This window comes from Enhydra lutris, unplaced genomic scaffold, assembly GCF_002288905.1.
Source record: "Enhydra lutris kenyoni isolate GAN:26980312 unplaced genomic scaffold, ASM228890v2 scaffoldscaffold55, whole genome shotgun sequence".
Classification (NCBI taxonomy): domain Eukaryota; kingdom Metazoa; phylum Chordata; class Mammalia; order Carnivora; family Mustelidae; genus Enhydra; species Enhydra lutris.
This window is the reverse complement of record NW_019154139.1, coordinates 5,414,898-5,439,127: the sequence shown is the minus strand read 5'-3', so window position 1 is coordinate 5,439,127 and position 24,230 is coordinate 5,414,898. Positions and strand designations below refer to the sequence as shown.

General features: G+C 42.6%; 1 protein-coding gene across 1 annotated transcript in view; it reads right to left on the bottom strand.

Annotated features, from left to right (window-relative positions):
- Positions 1 to 24,230, bottom strand: part of LOC111157666 (EF-hand calcium binding domain 6) — a 202,967-nt gene that overhangs the window by 106,617 nt on the left and 72,120 nt on the right. Inside the window, 5 exon segments of the mRNA XM_022519282.1 lie at positions 1,877 to 2,037; positions 2,127 to 2,186; positions 5,272 to 5,439; positions 10,945 to 11,050; positions 14,140 to 14,250. Coding sequence (XP_022374990.1) covers positions 1,877 to 2,037; positions 2,127 to 2,186; positions 5,272 to 5,439; positions 10,945 to 11,050; positions 14,140 to 14,250 — 606 coding nt within the window.

The window sequence follows — 24,230 nt, the reverse complement described above, 5'->3', positions numbered from 1 at the left end:
GGCTGCCCCCACTCCCATCCACCTCCATGTCCTGTGTCCCTGAGTCCTGTCCTTCTGTCCAGCTGATGGCAGAGCAGCCACCCCCTGCCATGCCACTGCCACCCCTGTGCCACCCACCTGTCCCTGTCCTTGCTCCCTGTCACAGTGCTTTCTCCCCACTGGGGCCAGAGCAACCCTTATAGAGCACAGATCTGACATTGTCCCCCACCCCATCCGAGGCCACCTAACAGGCTCCTCACTCCCTGGGCTGTGCTTCTCCACTATGGCAGCACATCAGAGCTGGTGGGGACATCAGTATGACCGTGCCTGGCCCGGCCTGTGAACACGACACGGGCGTTGGGATTTTCAAAGCTCTCCAGATGATTCTCAGCTACTGATAGGGAACCAGTGCCCTGCCAGATGACCCTGGTTCCCTAGTTGGGTAACCACCGCAGTTCTAGCTTGACCCCGCCCATCCCTCAGCATCATCTCCCTGCTGCTCCTCCCTACATAACCACCTGCCCCAACCGTCCTCCAGGGCTTGCTGCTTGCCAGCTGTGTGCCTACTCTCTGGGCTTTGCCCCACTATCCTACATCCTGACATGTCCTTCCCTTTCCCCTTTGGACTCAAGCATCACATCCGAGAAGCTTCCCGCATTCTGTCCTGCCCAGCTATAAGTGAGTGCTCCAAGGCCAAAGCAGCTGAAGCCCCTGCACACAGGTTTCTTCCCCTCCCAGTCCCCCTGAGCTCCCTCTAGAACCCTCTCTCTCTGGGCTTCCTCCCCCAAACTCCTGCAAGATGGCCTTTCTGTAAACGTTCGGTAAATGGACGACCGCAAACACCGAGCTCTGTGCACCTCTCTGCTCAGGGAAGCCTTGGCCTCACCCTCCTCCCATACACCCTTCTTCTCCTGCCAAAACCAACCACAGGAAAGATGGATAATGAAACATGAACTTCCCAGAAAGGAGACTTGAGTGGCCAACAGCTACCAGTAGATTGGCTTTGCCACCTGAAATCAATGTAATGTCATCAAAAGCAACAAACACAAGATTTTCAACATTCCAGCCAGAAGGACTGAAAGAGAATCAGGGTAACTTTCTTCCCTGCGATTCAATGGACTTCCCCCTGATCTCCCAGATCGCTGTCCGAGGCGGGAAGCATGCACCCAACAGTCTATAAGGTCGAGTTCTGGATGACAAGTTGGAGTGAGTGTGTGGCAGGACTTTTGGGGGGTAGTGGCAGCGGAAGCAGGATTCCAGCTGCAGGTTCTCAAGGTCACTGTGGAGAGGGAAACAAGCGGGCTCTGTGGCCCAAGGGCAGCCGTGAGCAGAGTGAACAAAATGCACAGCAGGACACCCACAAGGACCTTCAAAAGGCACTTTGCTCTTCTTTCTTTTAGGATTCCTGTCCCCTGGGATGCCTGGGTGGCTCAGTGGGTTAAGCATCTGCCTTCAGCTCAGGTCATGAACCCAGGGTCCTGGGATTAAGCCCTGCATCGGGCTCCTTGCTCAGCAGGGAGCCTGCTTCCTCCTCTCTCTGCCTCTGCCTGCCACTCCTCCTGTTAGTGCTCGAGCTCTCTCTCTCTCGCTCTCTCTCGCTCGCTCACTCCACGGCCTCCTAGCTATGTACCTGTGAATAGGAACCTCACTTTTTCAGACCTCGGTGTCCTGATCCACGGAAAGGAATAACAGCCATCTTCCATGGCTGTTCTTGAGAACTAAATCCCAGAGCACATACCAAACTCTCCACCCATGGCCTGGGTTAGTAAGGACCCAATAAACAGCAATTATCAGTATTCCCTATCGATATTGCAAACACACGTAGAGAAAGTTTCACGATTATAAAGACTTGATGAAAAACATGACCCGAATTAATTTTGCTACCAAAAACACTTACTTCAGTAAATGTTCGATCGTTAGAAACGGGCAGAAAATGCGCATGATTTTCTTGAAATTATTTCGACCAATGAGCCCCGTGTCTCCGAGGTCATAGGACTGCAGCATTCTGCAGAAGGCTTGGAGATTCCTAGTAATCGAGTCCTGAACAATTTTTTCCACCTAACACAAAAAACAAACACATTCACCAAGCGGCACCTTTGTAACCTGAGTGGTGGCATCCTGGGACCACGCGGGAAAGTGTTACTTACTGAATCCCAAGCCGGGAGGAGAGGTGCTGAGGTGTCCGTGCAGGTGGAGAGTTTTCGTATCTAATTGGGAAAGAGAAAATGTGTAGGTATGAGTCACTCCTCGAGGCAGTAGGAGCTTTGGAGGCCAACAGATTCAGACTGTCAGCTTTGCCCCGATGCGCCAATTAACTCTGCGATCGTGAGCAATTGAGTTTGCCCCCTGGTTCCCATCTGGAAATGGGGATCATAATATTTAACTTGCACTTAGTAAAAAAAAAAAGTACAATAAACACGAAAAAATATCTATCACTTGGCTTAAAGAAATGCAGAGTAAAAGAAAAATGAGGCGGCGTTTTTGCCTCTCAGAATGGTAAAAATTTAAAAAGGAAGCCAATTGCCTGTGTCCACAAGGTACCCCTTTGGTAACATTAGACAATATGATAACCTACGTGCCCTGGGACAGGAGTGACCGCCTCTGGGGAGTCTGTTACCCTGGCAAGGGAGTAGAGTCTGGAAGGAAACTTACTTTTCACAATGTTCCCTTTTGCATCTTTTGCATTTTATACCTTACACATATATTCCTCTTTGAAAATTATTAAAATAGGGCCACCTGGGTGGCTCAGAGGGTTAAGCCTCTGCCTTCAGCTCAGGTCATGGTCTCAGGGTCCTGGGATCAGGCCCCGCATTGGGCTCTCTGCTCAGTGGGGAGCCTGCTTCCCCCTCTCTCTCTGCCTGCCTCTCTGCCTACTTGTGATCTCTCTCTCTGTCAAATAAATAAAATAAAATAAAATAAAATAATTAAAATAATTTCAAGAATAAAATGGATATTCTTTGACCCAATCATTTCATTTTTAGAAATTTGTATGAAAGGAATAATCACAGAACGGACCAAAAAAGCAGACACTCCAATACCCATTGTAGCAAGATTTATAAAAGAGGGGGAAAAAAAAGAACATATAGATTACAACAGGGAAGAGCTACTCTGTATCTTTTAAAATCATACAGCATGGGTGCCTGGGTGGCTCAGTGGGTTAAAGCCTCTGCCTTCAGCTCAGGTCATGATCCCAGTGTCCTAGGATAGAGTCCCGCATCGGGCTCTCTGCTCAGCAGGGAGCCTGCTTCCTCCTCTCTCTCTGCCTGCCCCTCTGCCTACTTGTGATCTCTGTCAAATAAATAAATAAAATATTAAAAAAAAATAAAATCATACAGCATAATTTTTCCTGACAGTGTTAAGGACATGCTAGTTAGGGATAGAACCAACTGAAAAGTCATTAAATAGAGGATTTCATTTTAAAATAAAATAGATATCATACATGAAAGTATGCATCCTATCTTCAAATTGCATACATTAAGTACGTACCCCTTTTGTGTATCAGTTACACTGGCATAAGGCTGAAAACAAGGTGTGTGCTGGAACACGGGCTCAGAAGAACAGACCACAAAGTCAGTCAGTGGGTAACAATCCCTCCGTGTTAGAACTAGTGGTGATTTTCATTTTCTTCTATTTGCATAACCATGTTTTCTCATTTTTCTCCTTCATTCCTGTATGTTCATTCATTCACTCACCACACTGTTTTGTAAGTGAGCCTGGCTGTGGGTTAGCCCCCATGGGTACAATGGGCAGTGAAAACAGAATGATCTCTGTCTTCGTGGAGGCATGACCACATAATGACCAAGTTGGGACACTGTGACCGGCAGGCGTGTGAGGCCAGGGACTGCCAGACAGGCTTCAGCAGAGGCATCCCTGGGAAGACACCGGGTGCACTGAAACCTGCTGGAGGAGTATGAAGGGAATCCTGGCAGGGGCTGTCCCGGATGCAGCAGGGACCGGGGGAACCTGAGGACCTGAGCTCACATGGCCCATGAAGATGCCAGGCACTGGTCAGCAGGGCTGGACCACCAGGTTAGGAACCAGGTTAGGAACAACCAGGTTAGGAACCTCGCCAACCAGGTTAGGAAGACCTACTTTCTCCTAGAGCCCGACAGCCACACAAGGCTTTTAAGCATGGTGGCTGATCGGATGTGGTTTGTATTAAGCAAAGATCGTGCCACTTGTCATGAGAGCAGATTGTTTACATGTCTGTATTTTGTCTCTAGAGAAAAAGGATAGTTGTGTGCAGGGTTGCTGTGATGGCCAGAGGTCATAGTTCTCAGGAGCTAACACAACAGAGTTCAGGATGAGGTACAATTATTCTTTTCTGTGTGTGAGGGCCCTGGGACTTTCTTTTGAATTAGGGTTCAAGAAGGACCAAATGACCTTGGTTTAGGATGTGGTCACCAACTTGCCCAAGGTGGGTGCTCAGGAAATCCTAGTATTAGTGAAAAACTGATTTGTACCTGCTAAAGGAAGCCTACAGCAAACATTTCAAAAAGAATCTATTCATGCCTATTGCATGGATTACATGACACTAACCTAATTTCTTTCAAGTTCTTAAAATATTCAAGTGCTAATCACTACTAAAGTTATAAAAGCATTTCTAATAGTAAAACTCTGTCAACTTTTCTAAAAGCAAGTATGGATCATCAAAGGCAATAAGCAGTTATTTTTTAAAATGGGGAACTAACATAAAAACTCTGAAAATATTAATGAGAACCAGAGGCGTCATTCACAAACATTCCCATGCGAGACATGGTTGCAGGAGGGGCGCCACTGGCACGCTGTGGAAAGAAGATACATCCTGCACACATAGGGGCTCTCAGCCCAGGAGGGGTTTCCAGAAATGCCAAATATCACCCTTTCATAAGATTTAGATACTGAGAGTTAACATCAAACAACTCAAACAGTTAACTCTTACTTGAAATGAAAATTAGAGGCACCTGGGCGGCTCAGTCTGTTAAGCATGTGATTCTTGACTTTGACTCTCGATTTTGACTCTCGATCTCAGGGTCGTGAGATTGAGCCCTGCATCAGGCTCCTCGCTCAATGCGGTGTCTGCCTGAGATTCTTTCTTTTGCCTTCTGCCCCTCCCCCCGAGTACGCACGCGTGCGCATGCTCTCTCTCTCTCTCCAATAAATAAATCTTCCTAAAAAATGATAATTAACCCAGCTGAAGAACAGGAAGTCCTTTATTTAAGACTATTTCAGCTATCGCCTCTATTTCACTAAGAATACTTAAGTTTCCCACCATCAACAGAAAATCAAACACCGAGTTGTCATAAAACTCACCTTAGAGCTCTCTTCAAGCAGTTCGATAAGCGTGTAGATATTTACCCATCCAGTGTGCCCAGGGTCAAGCATTTGCATCAGTTCTTTGAATTCTGAATCACTGATTTTTACAACCATGCAATTTAGAAGACGTCGCAATTCTTCCCCGATTATCCGTCCATCAGGTTTCTGAGCATGAGAGTGCATATAAGGGAATTTTTTTTAAAAAGGAAAAGGGAAGAGAAAAGCATTACATATACCAAGCATCACTGAATAGAGTGAACTCTGGCCCAACAGAATCATTATGAAGCAAGAGTCCCTCAGGCGGTGGTCACTAGATAACACTGGGAGACAAGAGCAGTGTATTGGGTGGGTGTGCGAGGGGGATGCTGGAACTCCCCAGGGGCTGTTCCCACAATGTTCGTCTATTGGGATGTAGGCGGAAGATGGCCCCAAGTGAGGAAAGAGGCCAATCTTGCGGGCACAGGCTGACCGCCACCTCTAGACAGGCTAAGAGCTGGCTGTCACAGCTCCTCCCGCCCCATCCCCACCTGAGGGCTATGGGGCTCAGCAGCAAAGGGCACACTTCCCGGCAATTCAATTACGACTTGCCAATTTACTAAAAATATTAATTATGCTTATTTTCACTCCCACCAACCTCATCCATTACATAAATGGACAATTACTTAGCAAGAAAAATTTCAGTCATGCTGCATAAAGAAAACATATTATAAGCAAAATACTGTGAGGCAAATTCTTCCCCCAGAATAAAAAATTACCAATAAGCAAATTAAATATCAAAATAAAAAGACTATTTACTGGAAAAACAGGGGAAGTAAAGAACCCCTACCTCCCTCACAGAGAGACACTGGGGCTATTAATGTGACAATGGGGCTAAGTCATAAAGCAGTGTATGAACGTCAGCTGTTACTTTGGGGTCCAAAATCAGAAAAGGAATTAAGGTTGTTTTAGGGAAAATTAAATAATTTAGAGGATATATGCTGCTTGCTTTTTTGGTTTGGGAGTGACCATCAAATTTTTAATGCCTAAGTAGGAAAATTATGATTCTTAATAAATTTACAGCATCATGTGACCTTCACCATCTGCTTCCAGAACTTTCCATCATCTCAAAAGAAACCTCATGTCCGTTTCCTCAACCTAAGGTAGCTTGTATTTGCTGTCCCTCTGTATTTGCTTTGTCCTACGTATTTCAGGTAAATAGAAGCACACACTACAGGCATCAGTACGCATTTGCCACGGAGTGGAAGCTGAAGCCATGGAAGCTTAGCATAACATTTCTGAGGTTCACCAGGATGTATCACAGATCGGTATTTTGTTCTTTTTTATCCTTGTTATTATTCCACTGTACAGAGATGCCGCATTTTGTTTATCTTACCACAAGTGGATAAGCGCTTGGGTCATTTCCAGTTTGGAGATTATGAATAACGTCGCTACGAACATTTGCACGCAAGTCTTTGTGTGTAGACATGTGTTTTTACTTCTCTTGGGCAGCTACCTATGAGAGGAATTGCTGGGTCACGTGGTGCATTTGTTTAAATTTTAAAGAAGGGACCACGTTGTTGTTTCAATGGCACCTGTAGCACTTCACACTCCCACCAGCACGAGGGTGCTTGCACGTTCCGTCTCCACATCCTTGTCACACTTACTACTGTGTGGGCTGATTACTGTCGTCCCAGAGCTGAAAGTGTCAGTGCGCTTATGGTTTGCATTTCCCTGACCTCTCATGACATTGACCATCTTTTCACGTGCTCATTGGCCATTCACTTGTCGTCTTTGTTGATACGTCTATTCAAATGTTTTGCCCATTTTTTACACTGGGTTGTCCTCATGTCCTCATGCAAGTCCTTTACTGAATATGTCATCTGTATCTATTTTCTCCCAGAGCATGGCTTATCTTTTGAAGCCCAAATTTTTAATTTTGAGAAGTCCAATTTATGGGGCTTTTTCCCCCCTTTATGGATCATGCTTTTAGCGTCATATCTAAGACATCCTTGCCTAACCCAGGCCACAGAGATTTATGCATATGTCTTCTTCTGAGAGTTTTGCCATTTTAACTTATATTAAGGTTTATGACCCATTTTTAGGTAATTTTTGTGTATGGGGTAAGGTAGTTCATCTTTCTGCAAATGGATATCCAATTGTCTCAACACCCACCATTGGTTGGAAAGATGACCCTGTAAAAGATGATCCTGTAAAAGATGAACTGACCGTAATTGTCAGCACTTCTTTCTGGACCCTCAGTTCCATCCATCAATATGCCTATCCTCGTACCAGTGCCACACTGTCCTCATACCATAGCTCTGTACTAAGATTCAAAATCTGGAAGCTTAAGTGCTCTAACTTCATTCTTCTTTTCCAAGATTGGTTTTGGCTATTCAGCAACCTTTGCATTTCCATATGAATTTTAAGATCAGTTTTTTAGTTTCTGCAAAAAAAAGCCAGTTGGCATTTTAATGGGGCTTGCAGCACTTAATCTATAGATCAATTTAGAGAGAACTGCCATCTTAATAAGATCGAGTCTTCCAATCCATGAATACAGAATGTCTCTTCATGTATTTACATTTTATTTAACAGTGTTTTGTAATTTTCAGTGTACAAGTCTGGCACTTTTGTTAAATTATTACTAGGTATTTTAGTCTTTTTGATGCTATTGGGTGGAATTGCTTTCTAAAGTTCAGAGTGTTCATTGTTAGTTTATAGAAATATAATGACTTTTGTATATTGATCTTCTATCCTGCAACCTTGATGAACTCATTTATTATTTGTAGAAGGTTGTGTGTGTATACCGTGTTGTCTGTGAATAAAGACAATTTACTTTTTCCTTTCCAATCGGGATGCCTTTTATTTCTTTTAGGATTGTATTGTCTATAACTACAGTACAATGTTGCATGGAAGTAGTGAAAGCTGACGTTGTGTTTTTCATTATTTTGTGGGAACGTATTCAGTCTCTTACCATCAGCTGTGGTTAGCTGTTAGCTATGGGTTCACTGGAGATGCCTTTCATCAATTTAAGGAATTTCCCTGCTATTCTTGGTTTGTTGAAAATTGCTATCATGAAACAGTGTTGGATTTTTCAAACACTTCTTCTGTATCCATCAAGATGATCATGTGGTTTTGTCCTTAATTCTATTAATATTGTGTACTCTATTAATTGATTTTTTGGTAGTCAAACCAAACATGCAATCCTGGGATAAAACCCACATGGTCATAGCATTTCATCTTTTTTGTATATTGCTGAATTTGGTTTGCTAATATTGTGCTGAGAATTTTTGCAACAGTATTCATGGAGGATACTGGTCTTTGGTTTTCTTTTCTTGTGGTCCCTTTGTCTGGCTTGAGTATCGGGGTGGGTAATATTGGCCTCAGAGAATGTTTTGGGAAGAATTCCTTCATCCTATATTTTCTGAAAGTTTGTGAAGGATTGTTATGATTTCTGTAAGTAATCTTTGTAGTCTTCAATGCAGAGAGTTTGCACATCCTTTATCAGGTATGTTTTTAGGCTATTTGATTTTTTTAAATTTATTGTTAGAAATGACATTTTAAGAATTCCTTTTCTAATTGCTTACTGTAGTTTATAGAAATAATATTGATCTTTGAATATTGATCTTGTATTCAATGACCTTCTAAATTCTATTATTAATTCTAATACTTCCTGGAAGATTATTCTGGACTTTCTATTTAGAATACCATGTGAGCTACAGATAATAACACTGAGAGTAATATTGGATGAACAGGCAGGGTACAAATGGTTTCTGGGTGGGTAGAAAGGGAGCCACACCAGGTTTAAATGTAAGTGGTGGGGTGACTGGGTCCACTAGAGGGAAGGTGGCAAGGTGCAGAGGTAGCACGTACTTGGGATGCATGGTGGGAGCAGATCTAAAGCAGTCTTTCCCGAAATAGTCCTACACCCCTCTCTACAGCAGGAGAGAGAACTGCTTCCCACCATTGTCCACTGCACCCAGGCAAAATGTCCTCCCTTGCCTCTATCTGGCTCTCTCCCTCTGCTCTCCTCCTTCCAGGTCCCAGAATGTGCCCAAGACCAAGGCACACGGTGGGGAGTGGAGGGGTTGGGAGTCCCACTTGGTAACCAAGCACTGTGCAACTCTGAGGCAGCCGATGGTCACTGCTGTTCTGTGACTCTCCAGAGTGTGAGCTCATCATTGGCAGGGCCTTTGCATTACTCATGTATGTGCTCAGTCTAAGTGCCCATGGCCTGGCCCAGTGTGGGACAGGCCCTCCATTCCTCACCCACATAATGTGTTTGCTGATCAGTTCTGTCTGCGGAACAGTACATCAATGACTGTTAAATAGTCCAATATTTGGAGTGGTTAGCCTGATTACGGTCCTCCATTAACGGAGATGAGATTTCACTATTTTTAATTAAATTACTTCAATATACCACACTAGGTCCTGAGGTGGGTAAACACAAAAGCCTTCATTTATCTCTAAGAGGAGGCCCAGCCCACACACATGCAGGCAGCTCAGCCCAGGGCACCGTGGGCCTGTCCAGAGCAGCTGGTTTGCGCCCTGCCTCCAACACTCACTAGCGGGGAACCTTAGGCTGGGTACCAACTACTTATGCTCCCTTTCCTTGGCAAATAAGGGCAAAATGAAAGGATCAAATGGAGATAATTAGAGTGTCTTCCTCGCAGAGGTGCCGAGAGGCTGAAGTGAGTGAAGACAAGGAAATCACCACAGACGGTGCCTGGCACATCGTAAGCACGCGATCTCATCATTCATTCAGTAGAAGAGACCAAGTCATACAGGTCTAAAGATTAATTACAGCAGGTGGGCCAGCTGAAATGCCCCCCATAGAAAACAGAACCCCAAATCTCTGAGTCTATGCTATGCTTAGAAACCCTAGGCAATGGCATTCTGGTTCGACAGAGGCGAGGAGTCACCAGCACAGAGCAACCCTTGAACTTTGAGATCTACCTCTGGGCCATGGGGCCTCCTCCCCAGAACACTACCCTGTGGCCATCCTACATGAAGGCTGCTGCTGAGGCCAACTACCTCTTCTTTTATACACTGTCCTACTTGAGTCAGAGGCAAAGCAAGTCACTGAACCCCTCCAGATTGACTAGATTCAGTTATTGAATGTACTTAGTAAATAACAAACATGGGAAATGTCACACGTGCCAAAAGTATCCAAATGCTGCTTTCTAAAATAAACATTAAATTGGGACAGGAGCTAACATTTCGAGCAAGTTACAAATTCATGAATTAGCCTCTTCTCTGCAGGATAATTACACCAGGCAAGAGGCTCTTTGGAACTAAGGAAACGTTACTGGGATGGGCTATACATTGTCACTAACTCACACAGTCTAGGCTGGGGTTGGCAAGGTCCAACAAGTTGGGATTACTTGTTAGGGAACGACGGGCTGTCACTGCGTCCTCAATGACCTTGCTGAGCTCTGTTCTTATCCCCTGACATCTCCCTCCCTGCGGTATAGCACACTGTATGTCCTCTGATCCCCCCCAAACACACCCAACTTCTGAGGTCCGGCCTTAATGCACTAAGCACTCAGAATAATTCCTAGCATATCATAAGAGCTCAAAAAATGTTTGTTGGCTGGATATATGAATGAATATACAGTTTTTATTGGCCTTGTTCTGAGTGTTCGCATTCTGAGAAACTGAGGTTTTCCCCAGAAAAGGGTTTCAAAATCTTACGGTGTTGGCCATCAGGAGTGATTTCTTCAACGACGTACAGTGATCCTCGTGTCTAGACAACTTTGTGACAATGTCTTCCCTGCAAGATTGATTTCTAGAGGTAATGCTACAGAAGAATGAAGAGAAAAACAGAAAGAAGGTTATGTTCTTGTACTTTCTTCTTTCTTAATGCAAAAAAAAAAAAGGACCTGACAACTATCGTAAGGCTTTATTTGCAGATGACTCTTCTTCCTGAAAGTGTCATGTGGTTGTGCAGACCCACTGCTGCTCGGGTGGCCTGGTGCCTGACCAGGGAGAGGGTGTGAAAGCCATTAGCCTTGCTGTGCCATCACTCTCCTCTTCCCACGCCACCTAACCATGGCCAGCTAACTGGCCGGCTAACCGTGGCCAGCCATCTTGCCAGTCCTTGCCTTTGGTCTCAAAAGAGTCCAGACAGGGGAGCCAGGGTGGCTCAGTCAGTTGGGTATCTGACTCTTGATTTCAGCTCAAGTCATGATCTCACTGTTATGAGGTTGAGCCCTGCATGGAGCCTGCTTGGGATTCTCTCTTTCCCTCTAGTTCTGTCTCTCCCCTCTCCACTCACTCGAGCGACCAGGAAAGAGAGCACGATCACTGCTGAGACCAGCAAGTCCCTGTGTGTGCGGGCAGCATGCCGAGGCACGCTCACCCACATGATAACTGAGGGCACACGCTTCCCGTGGTAAAGTAGGGGAATGTCGACCTTCACAAGCTCCCCTTCTCTGTTGACAATGGCCATGATCACCTACATTATTGGACCCCTCTCCCTTTCTTGCTTCTTCCATCCATGCCCTGAGAACAGGGTCACCAGCCCGGACGTGGGCTCCTGAAGGCCTACGATCACCGTCCCTGGAGATCAAAGCCAACTTTACCCTGATCAGAAGGGGGCTGCAAGGTCCCGTGATACCAACCTACAGATGCCCTGGCCGGCCTCTGCTTTTCAGTGTTCAGTGAGACAGGATGACATTCCCCACTAAATAAAGAAGGGTAGTGAATCAACTGAACGATTCTCACATTCGGTTGGGGATTTTATCGCTCCATCCACATGGCCATCCTGGCTCTTCCCAGTGGTACGAAAACATATATACACACACACCTACTACCATTCTAAGAGACACATAAAGTAGCAGAATTCCTGAGTCTGAGCTGCTCATGTGACTCACTGGAGCCTGGTGTTTCTACAGATCACTGGCACAGGAAGGAATAGAAACTTCTGCAGTAATTATTACCTTCTACAGTACCACTGAGTACTTCTTTGTACTTCTTTGGGGCGTGTGTGTTGGGGGGGGCTACTGTCTCACGCACTGTGGAATATTTAGTGTCACCCCTGGTCTCCACCCACTAGATATCAGGAGGACCCCCATCCCAGCTGTGACAACCAAAAATGTCTTGTGAAATTGCTAAAGGTCTCCTGGGGGGTGGGGATTGCCCCCAGTTGAGAATCACTGTTTCAAAGTAAATAAAACTCACACTTTAATTCTTCCTTATCTTTCAGATAAGAAAATCATTAAAAACAAACAAACAAACAAACAAACCAGAATTAACTTCACTTAAGGAATAAATTCAGAAAGTTGCATCCCAGGAATGGAGTGAGGGATGGAGGGGGCGGGGAGGGAGCTCTAAATCCTAGAAGGCTAGTAACCAGGGCAGTTCACCAAATATTTGTAAATCCCTGAGACAGGAACAGGACCTGGTGAAATGGGAATTAGCCCTGTGGTATAGTTTGCTTTACAATAGCGCCTAGTGCTTTCGATGAACGTGCCGAGATGATAAAGCCTGTATTTTTCTATAATGTCATATATTAAGTATAATGTCATATTATTAAGTATTTTTTTTATAGGTTGGCCCCCATCACAGTTTATGTGATCATGAAATCTGAGGTTATAATAGACACTAGAATGAAAACAGAAATAACTCAAGGCAAATAACGCTCCCAACCCACGCTATCCGCACCATGCAGAGAGGGGCTGGGGAACAAGTGCACGTGGGTTGCTCCCTTCTAGAGAACACTTAACCAAACATGCTCATACACAACTCTACACTTACAGCTCAGTGTAACATTGGCGGTGTTGATGTGCATTATCTAGAACGTTCGAGCTCCATTTCTGCCTCCACTCACTAAGCAGAAGATCTACTTAAGACCCTGATCGTCTTATTTTTTTCATCTAGAAGCTTGAAATAATAATTATACTCACTTTATAGTTGAAGGCCATTTTAAATAAGAGTACTGTATGGGAAACAATTGATACACTGCAAATCACTACAAATTATGAAAAGTTCATAATTATACAAGGAAGATGAATTTGTCATTCAAAAAAATATTCTCTAACATTTTATAGATTCTGATATGCATAACTAAAATTTAGTTCTTTTTTAAAACAATTTTATTATGTTACATTAGTCACCATACAGTACACATCATTAGTTTTTGATGTTTTGATGTCGTATCCCATGATACGTTGTTTGCGTATAATACCCAGTGCTCCATGCAATACATGCCCTCCTTAATACCCATCACTGGGCTAACCCATCCCCCCACCCCCCCATCTAAAACCCTCAGTTTGTTTCCCGGAGTTTCTCATGGTTCGTCTCCCCCTCTGATTCCTCCCACCTTCATTTTTCCCTTCCTTCTCCTAATGTCCTCCCTGGTATTCCTTATGGTCCACATATAAGTGAAACCACATGATAATTGTCTTTCTCTGCTTGACTTATTTCACTTAGCATAATCCCCTCCAGTCCCTTTCTGATGGCTGAATCATATTCTATTGTATATATGGACCACATCTTCTTTGTCCATTCCTGTGTTGAAGGGCATCTCGGCTCCTTCCACAGTTTGGCTATTGTGGACGTTGCTGCTATGAACACTGGGGTGCATGTGCCCCTTCTTTTCACTACATCTGTATCTTTGGGGGTAAATACCCAGTAGTGCAATTGCTGGGCCATAGGGTAGCTCTATTTTTAACTTTTTGAGGACCTTCCATACTGTTTCCCAAAGTGGCTGCACCAACTTGCATTCCCACCAACAGTGTAAGAGGGCTCTCCTTTCTCCACATCCTCTCCAACATTTGTTGTTTCTTGCCTTGTTAATTTTTGCCATTCTAACTGGTGTAATGTGGTATCTCAATGTGCTTTCAAAATTTAGTTATTTTATTTTTATTATTATTATTTTTTACATACCTATTTCTTTTTGTCAGGGGAACTGTACTGTTGACTTCCGTCCACTGGGACTCATAAAGTGATGTTAGAAATTGTTTCCAATTGATTTTGCTGGTGGTTTTAAGTCCAAATCTGGATTTAAAAAAAATAAAAATATTATTTTAAACTTTTTTTCTATAATGCTGCATGGATTAGATGTTTAATATTGAAATGAAGATGACAGCAATGAATTTATATGAAGTTTCAAATCTAAGGTAAACAAAACAATTTAGTAAAATTGTACTACAAATTGACTTTCAGAAAGCAAGGAAAATCAAGCTGATTCTATATCTCCATGTCTCTGCTTTCCTTTAGCAGGAGCATATATTGAAGGAAGAAACAAGGGATTTGATTAAAATTCTCATGTCCATGAACTAATTCTTTCAAAGTCACTATTTGGAGAGCTCAGTCACTGTGGGAGGCAGAGTAAAGACCTGGAAGGCGTCCACATCCTAATCCCTGGGATCTGTGAATATGACCTCAGAGGGCAAAAGGGACTCCGCGGATGTGATTAGGGGTGTGGACCTGGACATGGGAGGGCACCCAGCTTAACCAGGTAGGCCAATCTAATCACAGGAGTTCTTAAAATTGGAGCATTTCTCCCAGCTGCAGCCAGAAAGAGATGTGAGGACAGGAGATACGAGGACGGGAGATGCAACGGCAGGAGAAGGGCCAAAGCAGAGACAGCAGATGGAGGAAGGACCACGTGCCCAGGAACGCAGGTGCCTCCAGAAGCTGGAAAAGGCAAGAAACAAACTCCCCATCTCTCCTCTAGGCTTGTGGCACTTTGTTATGGTAGCAGTTGAAAACTAGGACAGATTTTAAATCTCAGCAAGAATAAGTAAGTGGAAAATTATTCAAAAGCAAACTGACAACGTTACTGTAGCCCCATGGCTTGGGGTGCAGGGATTCTGGCATAACAAGATGGCAGCGGAAGCAACCCGATGGGAGCTTGGAAAGACCAGAGTGCAGCTCCCTGCTCCTTCACTCCTTACCCTTGTCAGACAAGTTGCTCACTCTTCTGATTCTCTATTTTTCTCATCTATAAAATGAGAATAATATCATCTACTGGGAGGGTTGCTTTAAGGATGAAAGCTACTAGATCAAAAATCCCCTCTCACAGTCCTGGTCACCAGCAAGTGTTCAACCACATTCCCTTCCCCACTGTCCATGTGACTTACCCACTAAGCATCATCCAAGCTTCCATAACAGGGTGGCAAAAAGAAGTTGGGCTGAGATCCGAAAACAACAGTTATGAGATGCAAAAGTGGGAGACACCACAAGGCAGATTACCCTGTTTGGATGGCTAAAGTGAGTGGCTGTAAGGAATCTGGTCTGTGTGGATCAGATATGGGCCACGTGAGAAACTGCAAGTGTGCGTGTGTACACACACACATACACACAGGATCATCCGGCCATACTGGCCCTTCAACTCTTCTGAAGGGTTATGCTTTTCCATGTCCTAGGTCCCTCACACTTGCTGCCTCCTTTGCCAACTGCCACACTCCCCACCAGTCTTCCCAAGCTTTAGTGAATTCTGTACCACTTTCAAGTTCAACTTTTTCATTACTTTCTCAAGGAAGCCCTCTCTGATTTCCATAACCAGGGCCCTTTGCCCTATTAGCCTGTCGCAAAGCACTATGCCTCCTTCCTTTGCAGCATTTATCACTAAGGATTAATGCTATTAGTATTTAATATTTGTACAGGTCCTTGATCATGATTGTGATTATAGCACCTAACACTTGATAAATGGTTATTACTTCTACTTCTGCTCTTAGCACCATGTATGTGTTCATGAGAAAGAGAGACATTGATTGATTGATTTTCATTAGCTATGCATGGCAACATCAATAAGTACACTATGACAGTGGTCTAATGCCCAGCTTTTTACATACAAAACAAAGTTTCATCATTTGTTCCCAGCCTGCCTTCCCCACCTTGCCCATGATTTTGATAGTTTGTTAATACTATTTTCACCAGAAATTTCAGCAAGTCAGAAATTAATTTTTATAGTGGAAACACTGTACTTACCATTAAAAGCAGAATCAACTTCATATATTATGTTTAGGAAATTACCTTACTCTCTTGGGGGAAAAAATCAAATTAGATCTTCACTCCATAGATTATACTAAAATAAATTCAAAATAGATGGAGTGAAATGTAAACACTAGGACCATTAAAAAAGGAAAATCCAGGCATATATTCACCTGGTATTAGAATAAGAATGGGCTTTTAAGCAATATTTAAGAGGGGGTTCACAAATCTCCCTAGTTAATAACATCAACATAAAAAATTTCCATACACCAGAAATCCTGAAACAACAATTTAAGAGCTAAACAACAGACTTGCAAAGTTATCTATCATAAATATGCATAACAAATTGCTAATTTTCTTAAAACATTAAGTGCTTGTACAAATTAATATAAGGAAAACTAAGACTTGATTTCTTCTTCCAGTGATAGCTCAGTAAGATCCTAGCAGACCAGTTCCCCTGCCGAGAATCACAATAAGTGCTGGGTGTAATACCAAAGGCAACTACAGAGTGAACAGAAGTGGGCACATTCTGGTAGGGAATCCACACAGAGAGTAGAGGAGCTGTGAGTATTTTCAGTGCTTTCCGCCTGGGGCTAGCCACTGCAGCACAAGCGGTGGCAAGACATCAGTTTAAAAAAAAAAAAAAAAAAAGGAAAGGTATGTCCTGGAAGACTAGAAGACCAAACCCAGGTGAGCCATAACCCTAGAGAGAAAGAGGAAATCCTAGAAGAGAAGGAACAAGATTTGTCCTACCACATTTCTGACTGGCTCTGAACCTACTCAGTATTGCTTAGCCAAACACAAAAGATCTGAACTAAGATCAGAGCTGCCACCCAAGAAACAAAATTTGCAGTTTGAGTCCAACCAAGATAACTGCCTATAAGACAAAAGAAAGAGAATTAATCGAAAAAATAATAATAACAAAATTCAGTCTTCACAATTTAATATTCAAAATGTTGAGCACATACACTCTCTCTCAAATAAATAAGTCTTAAAAAATAAAAATGATGAAATAAAAGATAAAATAAAATTATAGAACATATTTTACAAAACAGGACAAGAACATTACTAGGGAGAAAAGTCTGACATACATACAATCAGAATCACATAAGGAGAGGAGAGAATGAATGGGGCAGAAAAGAGAGTCAGAAGACAGAAAGGTCAAAATTTCTCCAAATTTGATTAAAGATATCCATTTACAGATTGAAGATGTTCAATAAAAATCAAATAGAATACACATGAAAGAGGCCATGTCTATGCTCATTACACAGTCAGATTCAAGGAGTAAATCTTGAATGTAACAAAAGAAAAATTACTCATCACTGTAGGAGGGCAACAATTTAACAGATGACTTCTCATCCAAAACCATGGAAGCCAAAGGAAGTGGAACAACATCATGAAGTACAGAAAGAAGAGAAGTCACCCAAGAATTTTCCAGCTAAGAAAATATCCTTTAAAAATGAAGGATAAATGAAGACATTTCTGAATAAAAGAAATCTAAGGGAATCCATCTTTAGCGGGAAGTTTTTCAGGCTGAAGGGAAATGATAGTAGATGGAGACCTCAACTCCTCAGAAAAGAAAGAATAAAGTATCAGAAATGGTAAATATTTGAAAAAATACAAAGGCTACTTTTTTTCCTTGCTTTTTCTCTTCTTAATTTATTCATAGTTATATAAAGAAAATAACAACATTGTTTTGTGAAGTTTATTACACAAGTAAGTATAACACATATAATACCTACAGTATAAAGGAACAGGAAGCAGAATGTAGATTTATATTGCTTACATAGGTTCTACATTTTTTTAAAGATTTTATTTATTTGACAGAGCAAGAGAGATCACAAGTAGGCAGAGCAGCAGGTAGAGAGAGAGGGGAAAGCAGGCTCCCCCCGAGCTGAGAGCCTGATATGGTGTGCTCAATCCCAGGACCCTGAGATCATGACCTGAGCCGAAGACAGAGGCTTAACCCACTGAGCCACCCAGGCGCCCCTAGGTTCTACATCTTATGTGAAGTGGTACAGTGTTAATTGTATACAGGCTGGAAGTTGTAAAGATGTATACTATAATCCCCATGAAAAATTATACAAAGAAGTATAGCTTAAAAGGCCATAAGAAAATTAAAACTCAATTCTAAAAAAAAAAAAAATCAATTATCTGAAAAGAAGAAAAAGAGCAAAGCAAAAAGGAAAAACAGGAGACTCAAATCCAAATATATCAGTAATTACTTTGAATATTAATGGACTAAACACTTTGGATTAATGGACTAAACACTTTGGATTAATGGACTAAACACAACTGGATTTTTTTTAAAAGATCCAGATTTATGGTTTCACAAAAAAGGCACATTTACTGTTTTGTTTTTTGAGAGAGAGAGAGTGAGAGAGAGCGTGTGCAAGCAGTAGTGGGGAGAGGGCCAGAGGGAGGGGGAGAGAAAAAATGTTGAGTAGGATCCACACTTAGTGGAGATCATGACCTGAACCCAAGTCAAGAGTCAGACTCTTAGCCAACTGAGCCACCCAGGCACCCCAAAATGCACATTTACTCTAAAGACAGATATAGGTTGAAAATAAAAGGAAACTATCTTAAGCCACATGATCAAGGTCAACCTCAGTGGTGACAAGTCACACTGATACTATGTACCCTTGGTATGATGTGACAAGAATTATACTTTACCTCTGTGGTGTTCCAAGAACACATTGTCCCAATCCAATCAGTCAAATCCCAGTTGAGAGACACTCTATAAAATATCTCACCAATAATCCTTAAAATTGGCAAGGTCATGAAAAAACAAGGGGAGTCTGAGAAAGTGTCAGAACCAAAAGGAGCTTAAAGACACATGATTACTAAATATAATGTAAATTAAACATCTAAATAAGTGGGAAGGTATACCATGCTCATGGAGTAGAAAACTGAATATGGTTAAAGTGGCAATTCTCCCTACTGTATTCACAATCAAATTCCTAACAGGCTTTTTTTTTTTTTTTTTTTTTTAACACTGAGAAACTGATTCTAAAATGTAGAGAAAGGTAAAGACTCTAGAATAGTCAAACACTTTTGAAAGAGAAGAACAAGTCTGGAGGACTTGCATAACCTAATTTCAAGACTTAAGCTGCAGTACTTTAGCTACAGTAATCACGACAGTGTGGTATTGATGTGAAAATAAAACCTATAGTTTAATAGAAGAGACTAGAGTCCAGAAACATATTCACACTTATACAGTCAACTGATTTTCAACAAAGGTGCAAAGTAGTTCATCAGAGAAATTACAGCCTTTTGAACAAATGATGCTGGAACAACTGGATATCTAGACAGAAAGAGAGTGAATCTCCACCCTTACCTCACACCATACACAAAAATTGACTATAAATGGATCTCCCGTAAAAATTACCCATAACAAAATTTTAAGTAGAGAAAACATATTTCATCAAAATTAGAAATTTTTATATTTTGAAATACAGAGTTATGAAAAGAGAAAAGCAAGCCACACTGAGAGTAAATATATAAAAATATGTAGCTAACAAAGAACTCGTATCTAGGATATATAAAGAACTTTTGCAAATCAATAATAGGGAAATAAACAATCCAGTAAAACGGGCAAAAGATCTGTACATATACTTTTTTTCTTTAAGCCTATGGGAGATGTGTTAACTCTTGAAGGTGATGAGATAGAAAGGAGGGTAAACATGAATGTTATGTTTATTTTTCTTATTTTTTATTTTTTTTAAAGATTTTATTTATTTATTTATTTGTCAGAGAGAGAGAGAGGGAGAACACAAGCAGGCAGAGCGGCAGGCAGAGGCAGAGAGAGAAGCAGGCTCCCCTCTGAGCAAGGAGCCCAATGCGGGACTCGATCCCAGGACCCTGGGATCATGACCTGAGCCGAAGGCAGTAGCTTAACCCACTGAGCCACCCAGGCGTCCCTTGTACATATACTTTTTAAAAGAATATACATGAATGGTCAATAATCACATGAAAATAGGCTCAACATCATTAGTCATCAGGAAAATGCAAATTAAACGAAATGAAATACCTCTACACACTACTAGAATGGGTAAAATTAAGAATTGTGGCAATACCAAGCATTAAGGAGGGTGTAAAGCATCTGGAATTCTTGCATGCTATTGATGGAAGTGCAAAAACAGTAGTTACTTTGGAAAGCAGTTTGACGGTGTCTCATAAGTGTAAACATACACTCAAACCTACACTCCAGCAATTTTATTATTAGGTATTTACCCACAAGAAATACAAACATATATACACCCCAAGAATTGTACGTAAATGTTTATAAAGTATCTTCCATAATGACCCCAAACTGAAAACAACCCAAATGTCTGTCTACTGGTGAATGGATTAGCAAATTGTGGTAAACAAATATGGTGGAGCACACCTTGGCCATTAGAAATGTAGGGGCTCCTGGGTGGCTCAGCGGATTAAGCCTCTGCCTTCGGCTCAGGTCATGATCTCAGGGTCCTGGGATCGAGCCCCGCATCGGGCTCTCTGCTCAGCGGGGAGCCTGCTTCCCCCTCTCTCTCTGCCTGCCTCTCTGCCTACTTGTGATCTCTCTCTCTCTGTCAAATAAATGTATAAAATCTTAAAAAAAAAAAAAAAAGAAATGTTGGGATATGCAACAGGATGGATGCATGTTGAAAACATGGTTAAACGAGAAAGTAGTCCAACACAAAAGGGTACATCCTGTTTGATTCCATTTATGACAAAGCCTAGAAAAGCCAAAACCATAGCGACAATGACAGAGAACAATCAGTGGTTGCTGGAGCTGAGGGTCAGAGAAGGGAGGGGCTGGTCACAAAGAGCCGAGAGTAGAATTATAGGAACATGAAAATATTCTACATATTGACTATGGCAGGGGTTAGATAAAGGGATACAACTGCTAAACTCATTAAACTGTGACCTTGAGAATGAATTTTATTTTAGTAACTTCTACTGGAGTAAAACATTTTTTTTAAAGATTTTACTTATTTATTTGATAGAGATCACAAGTAGGCAGAGAGGCAGGCAGAGAAAGAGATGGGAAGCAGGCTCTCCACTGAGGCTTTAACCCACTGAGCCACCCAGGTGCCCCGGAATAAAACATTTTTAAAACATAGAACGTCGTCAAAGGTCACAGACGAATAATTATTCACAGAGAAAGTAACTAAAACCTATAAACATGAAAAACGTGCAAGTCAACAGCAACCAATGACCTGAAATCAAAACAATGGTGAGCAACTCTGCTTCTACCGGTCATTTTCGCAAGGATCTAGAAGTGGCAATGTGGAATGCTGGCAAAAAGGCTCTCACCAGCCGCCCTCATAAGAATAAATTAACACCTTCCGGAAATGCATTTGAGCAATACGTAACGGAAACCTTAGACATGTTCAAACTTTGGACTCAAGGGTTAACAAAACATGTTGTAGCCATTAAAAATTAACTTCAAAGGCTTTCCAAGGACATACAAAAATGCTCCTGGTAATCATACTGTGTCATAGGACCTCAACAATGTTAAGTGTGCGTGGTGTCTGTGTACGTGTGCACACAAAAAAATTCTGGAAGGAAATATACTAAAGTACCAGTAGCGGTTATCTCTGGCTATTACAGTAATGGGTAATTTGTTTTTTCTTCATGGTTCCCCTATTTTCCAGTTTGAGCTTGAACAGCTTTTATAATCAACAGGTATAAACACTGAATGAAACAATTTTTGAAAAATCAGTGCCAATTTTGCTAGAAATCACATGACCAACCATTATCCAAAGGTCACAAAGCTATAGTTGAGACTTTTAGTCTTAAAAATGTCCCAGGGGTGCTCGCTCGCTCTCTCTCTGCCTCAGGCAGCTCTCTCTCTGGATTCTGATGCTGGGGGCCCTAAGCATTCCCATCCTCCCATCCTGTGAATCCAGGTAGAGACTTACAGCAGCACCCGGCTCCATCTATGGAGTAGGGAAAAGGAAAACACAGATTTGTTACAGTCTGGATTCCATTCAACAAGTGGGTACTGTCCGAGGAGGCAGCAAAGAGAAACAGGGTGGAGAGACTAATCCCATGAGCCAGAGGAACCAAGAAGGCTCAGCCAGAGGGAAAGACTCATCAGAATCGCAAGGATGGGCAGACCTGTGATGGGGGGTGGGGAGCGGGGGAAGGCAACGGTAAGAGACAAAGGAGGGTGTAACAAGTGTGGGAAACGGACGACCTCACTGGCTGACTCCTCTTTCTCGGCCCAGTCACTGATGCTAACAACCCCCATCTCTCACTTCTCTTCTCTATCCATATGCTCTCTCTTGGCAACCTCCTCTATTCTCTGGCTTGAGATACTATCTAGACTGATCTGTACAAAGCTGATACCCATATTTCTTTCTCTAGACTGGACTTCTTTCTCTGAGCTTCCAATAGCCTATTCAACATCAGTAGTCAGATTTCTAACAGGCATCTCAAACTTAACACGTCCAGTATTAAACTCTGGACTTCTGCTCCCTGTTTTCCTTCCTCCTGTCTTCAACTATACCAAGGTCCCACTTCCATGAAGGCTTCTGCATGGGACTGTTGGCCTGGATGCTCTTTCACAGGAAATACAACGTGACTGGTGCACTCTAAATTTGTGCAACACAGCAGACTTTGTTTCTGCATGCCTGATGCTTTCGTGAAGGTCTCATCTTAAATGCCATCTCCCCCCAAGAAGTCTTCCCTGATTGCTTTATCTGGGATAGATTTGCCCCATGCATCATGATCTAGAGCTGGTTTATTGGCTTCTGAGTTAACAATATGTGTTGGTAAGAAACAACACATTCGGGATTTTTAGCATCCTCTTCCCCAAGCCCACTGACACTGCATTTCTAAGGATCTCTGAAGGGAGATTATGGGGCCCCAAGAGAGGCCACAGAGAGAACAGTAGCTATAGGGTCAAGATTTGCAGCTCACTGAAGAGAAACAGGCCACTGGGCAAATGGACCAAGATAATAAAACTCCACCAGAAAGCCAAATAAATTCTGGAGGAGGGAGGGTAGGTGTTGGCCTGAACAAAGTGCATGAGATACAGGCTCGAGCTGTCTTGTGTATGAAAGGACACGATAGCCAGGGGCTTGCCAAGTCCCAGTCCACACCACCGCTGCCCATGTCCTAGACAAGTGCCCCCACAAACCGCCAAGGTTTGGACATGTGCTAACGCTAGCTGTAAGCTGCCCCTTCCTCTCTTCAAAGATAAGGGCATGCAAGTAACTGAAGGTGGCATTAACTTGGGGACAATCACTGTACATTGCCAGAAAGCAAAATAACTTGCTTATTTTAACTTTATTAGTAGTAAATGACATCACTTGTAACACGTTCCATCACCCCACTCCAGCATGCCATGAGACAGGAATTCAGAACTGCACGTCCCAGAGAGAGGCAGAGAGGGCCTGAAGTGGTCTGCTGGCCAGGGGAGCACAGAGACGAGCTGTGCACATCGCTCCTATGACCATTTAGGGCAGCATCATTCTGCAAACAAAACAAGTTTGCAAAATCCCACATATTCCCCTCGTGGATATTCATGATGTTGAGTTAACATATTAACAGTCATGAGATGTCCTCATAGTTAGGAGTTGGGTAACCTCCTTCTATAGCTACACCTTGGGAGAACTCACCACCACGAGCTAGGACATAATCAGGGTGTTTCAGCCCACGAGGGTTTCTGGCACTGGCTAACCGAACACAGGGTCCTTAGGAAAGACCAAGGTGCTACCTGATATTTACAGAATACACTGAAAATTCTAGGTCTGATGGGCAGAAGACTGACTTGGTCCTTAACATGGGAATTCATGACCTGTTGCCCAGGTCACAGATCAAAACCAATTCACAGACCCAAAGCCCCTTAATTAAGGGAGAATCTGGATACCTTTGAGGAACAACCATATAATATAGCCATATGCATATACAAAGAATCTTCCCTCAAACCTTGCCCAGAAGATCCTTCAGCCATACCAAAAGGACTATGTATGAAGGGAAAGAAAATACCTAGACCACCCAGGGTTATTAGATAGTGACTCTGAACTAACGATAATCCAATGGGAGCC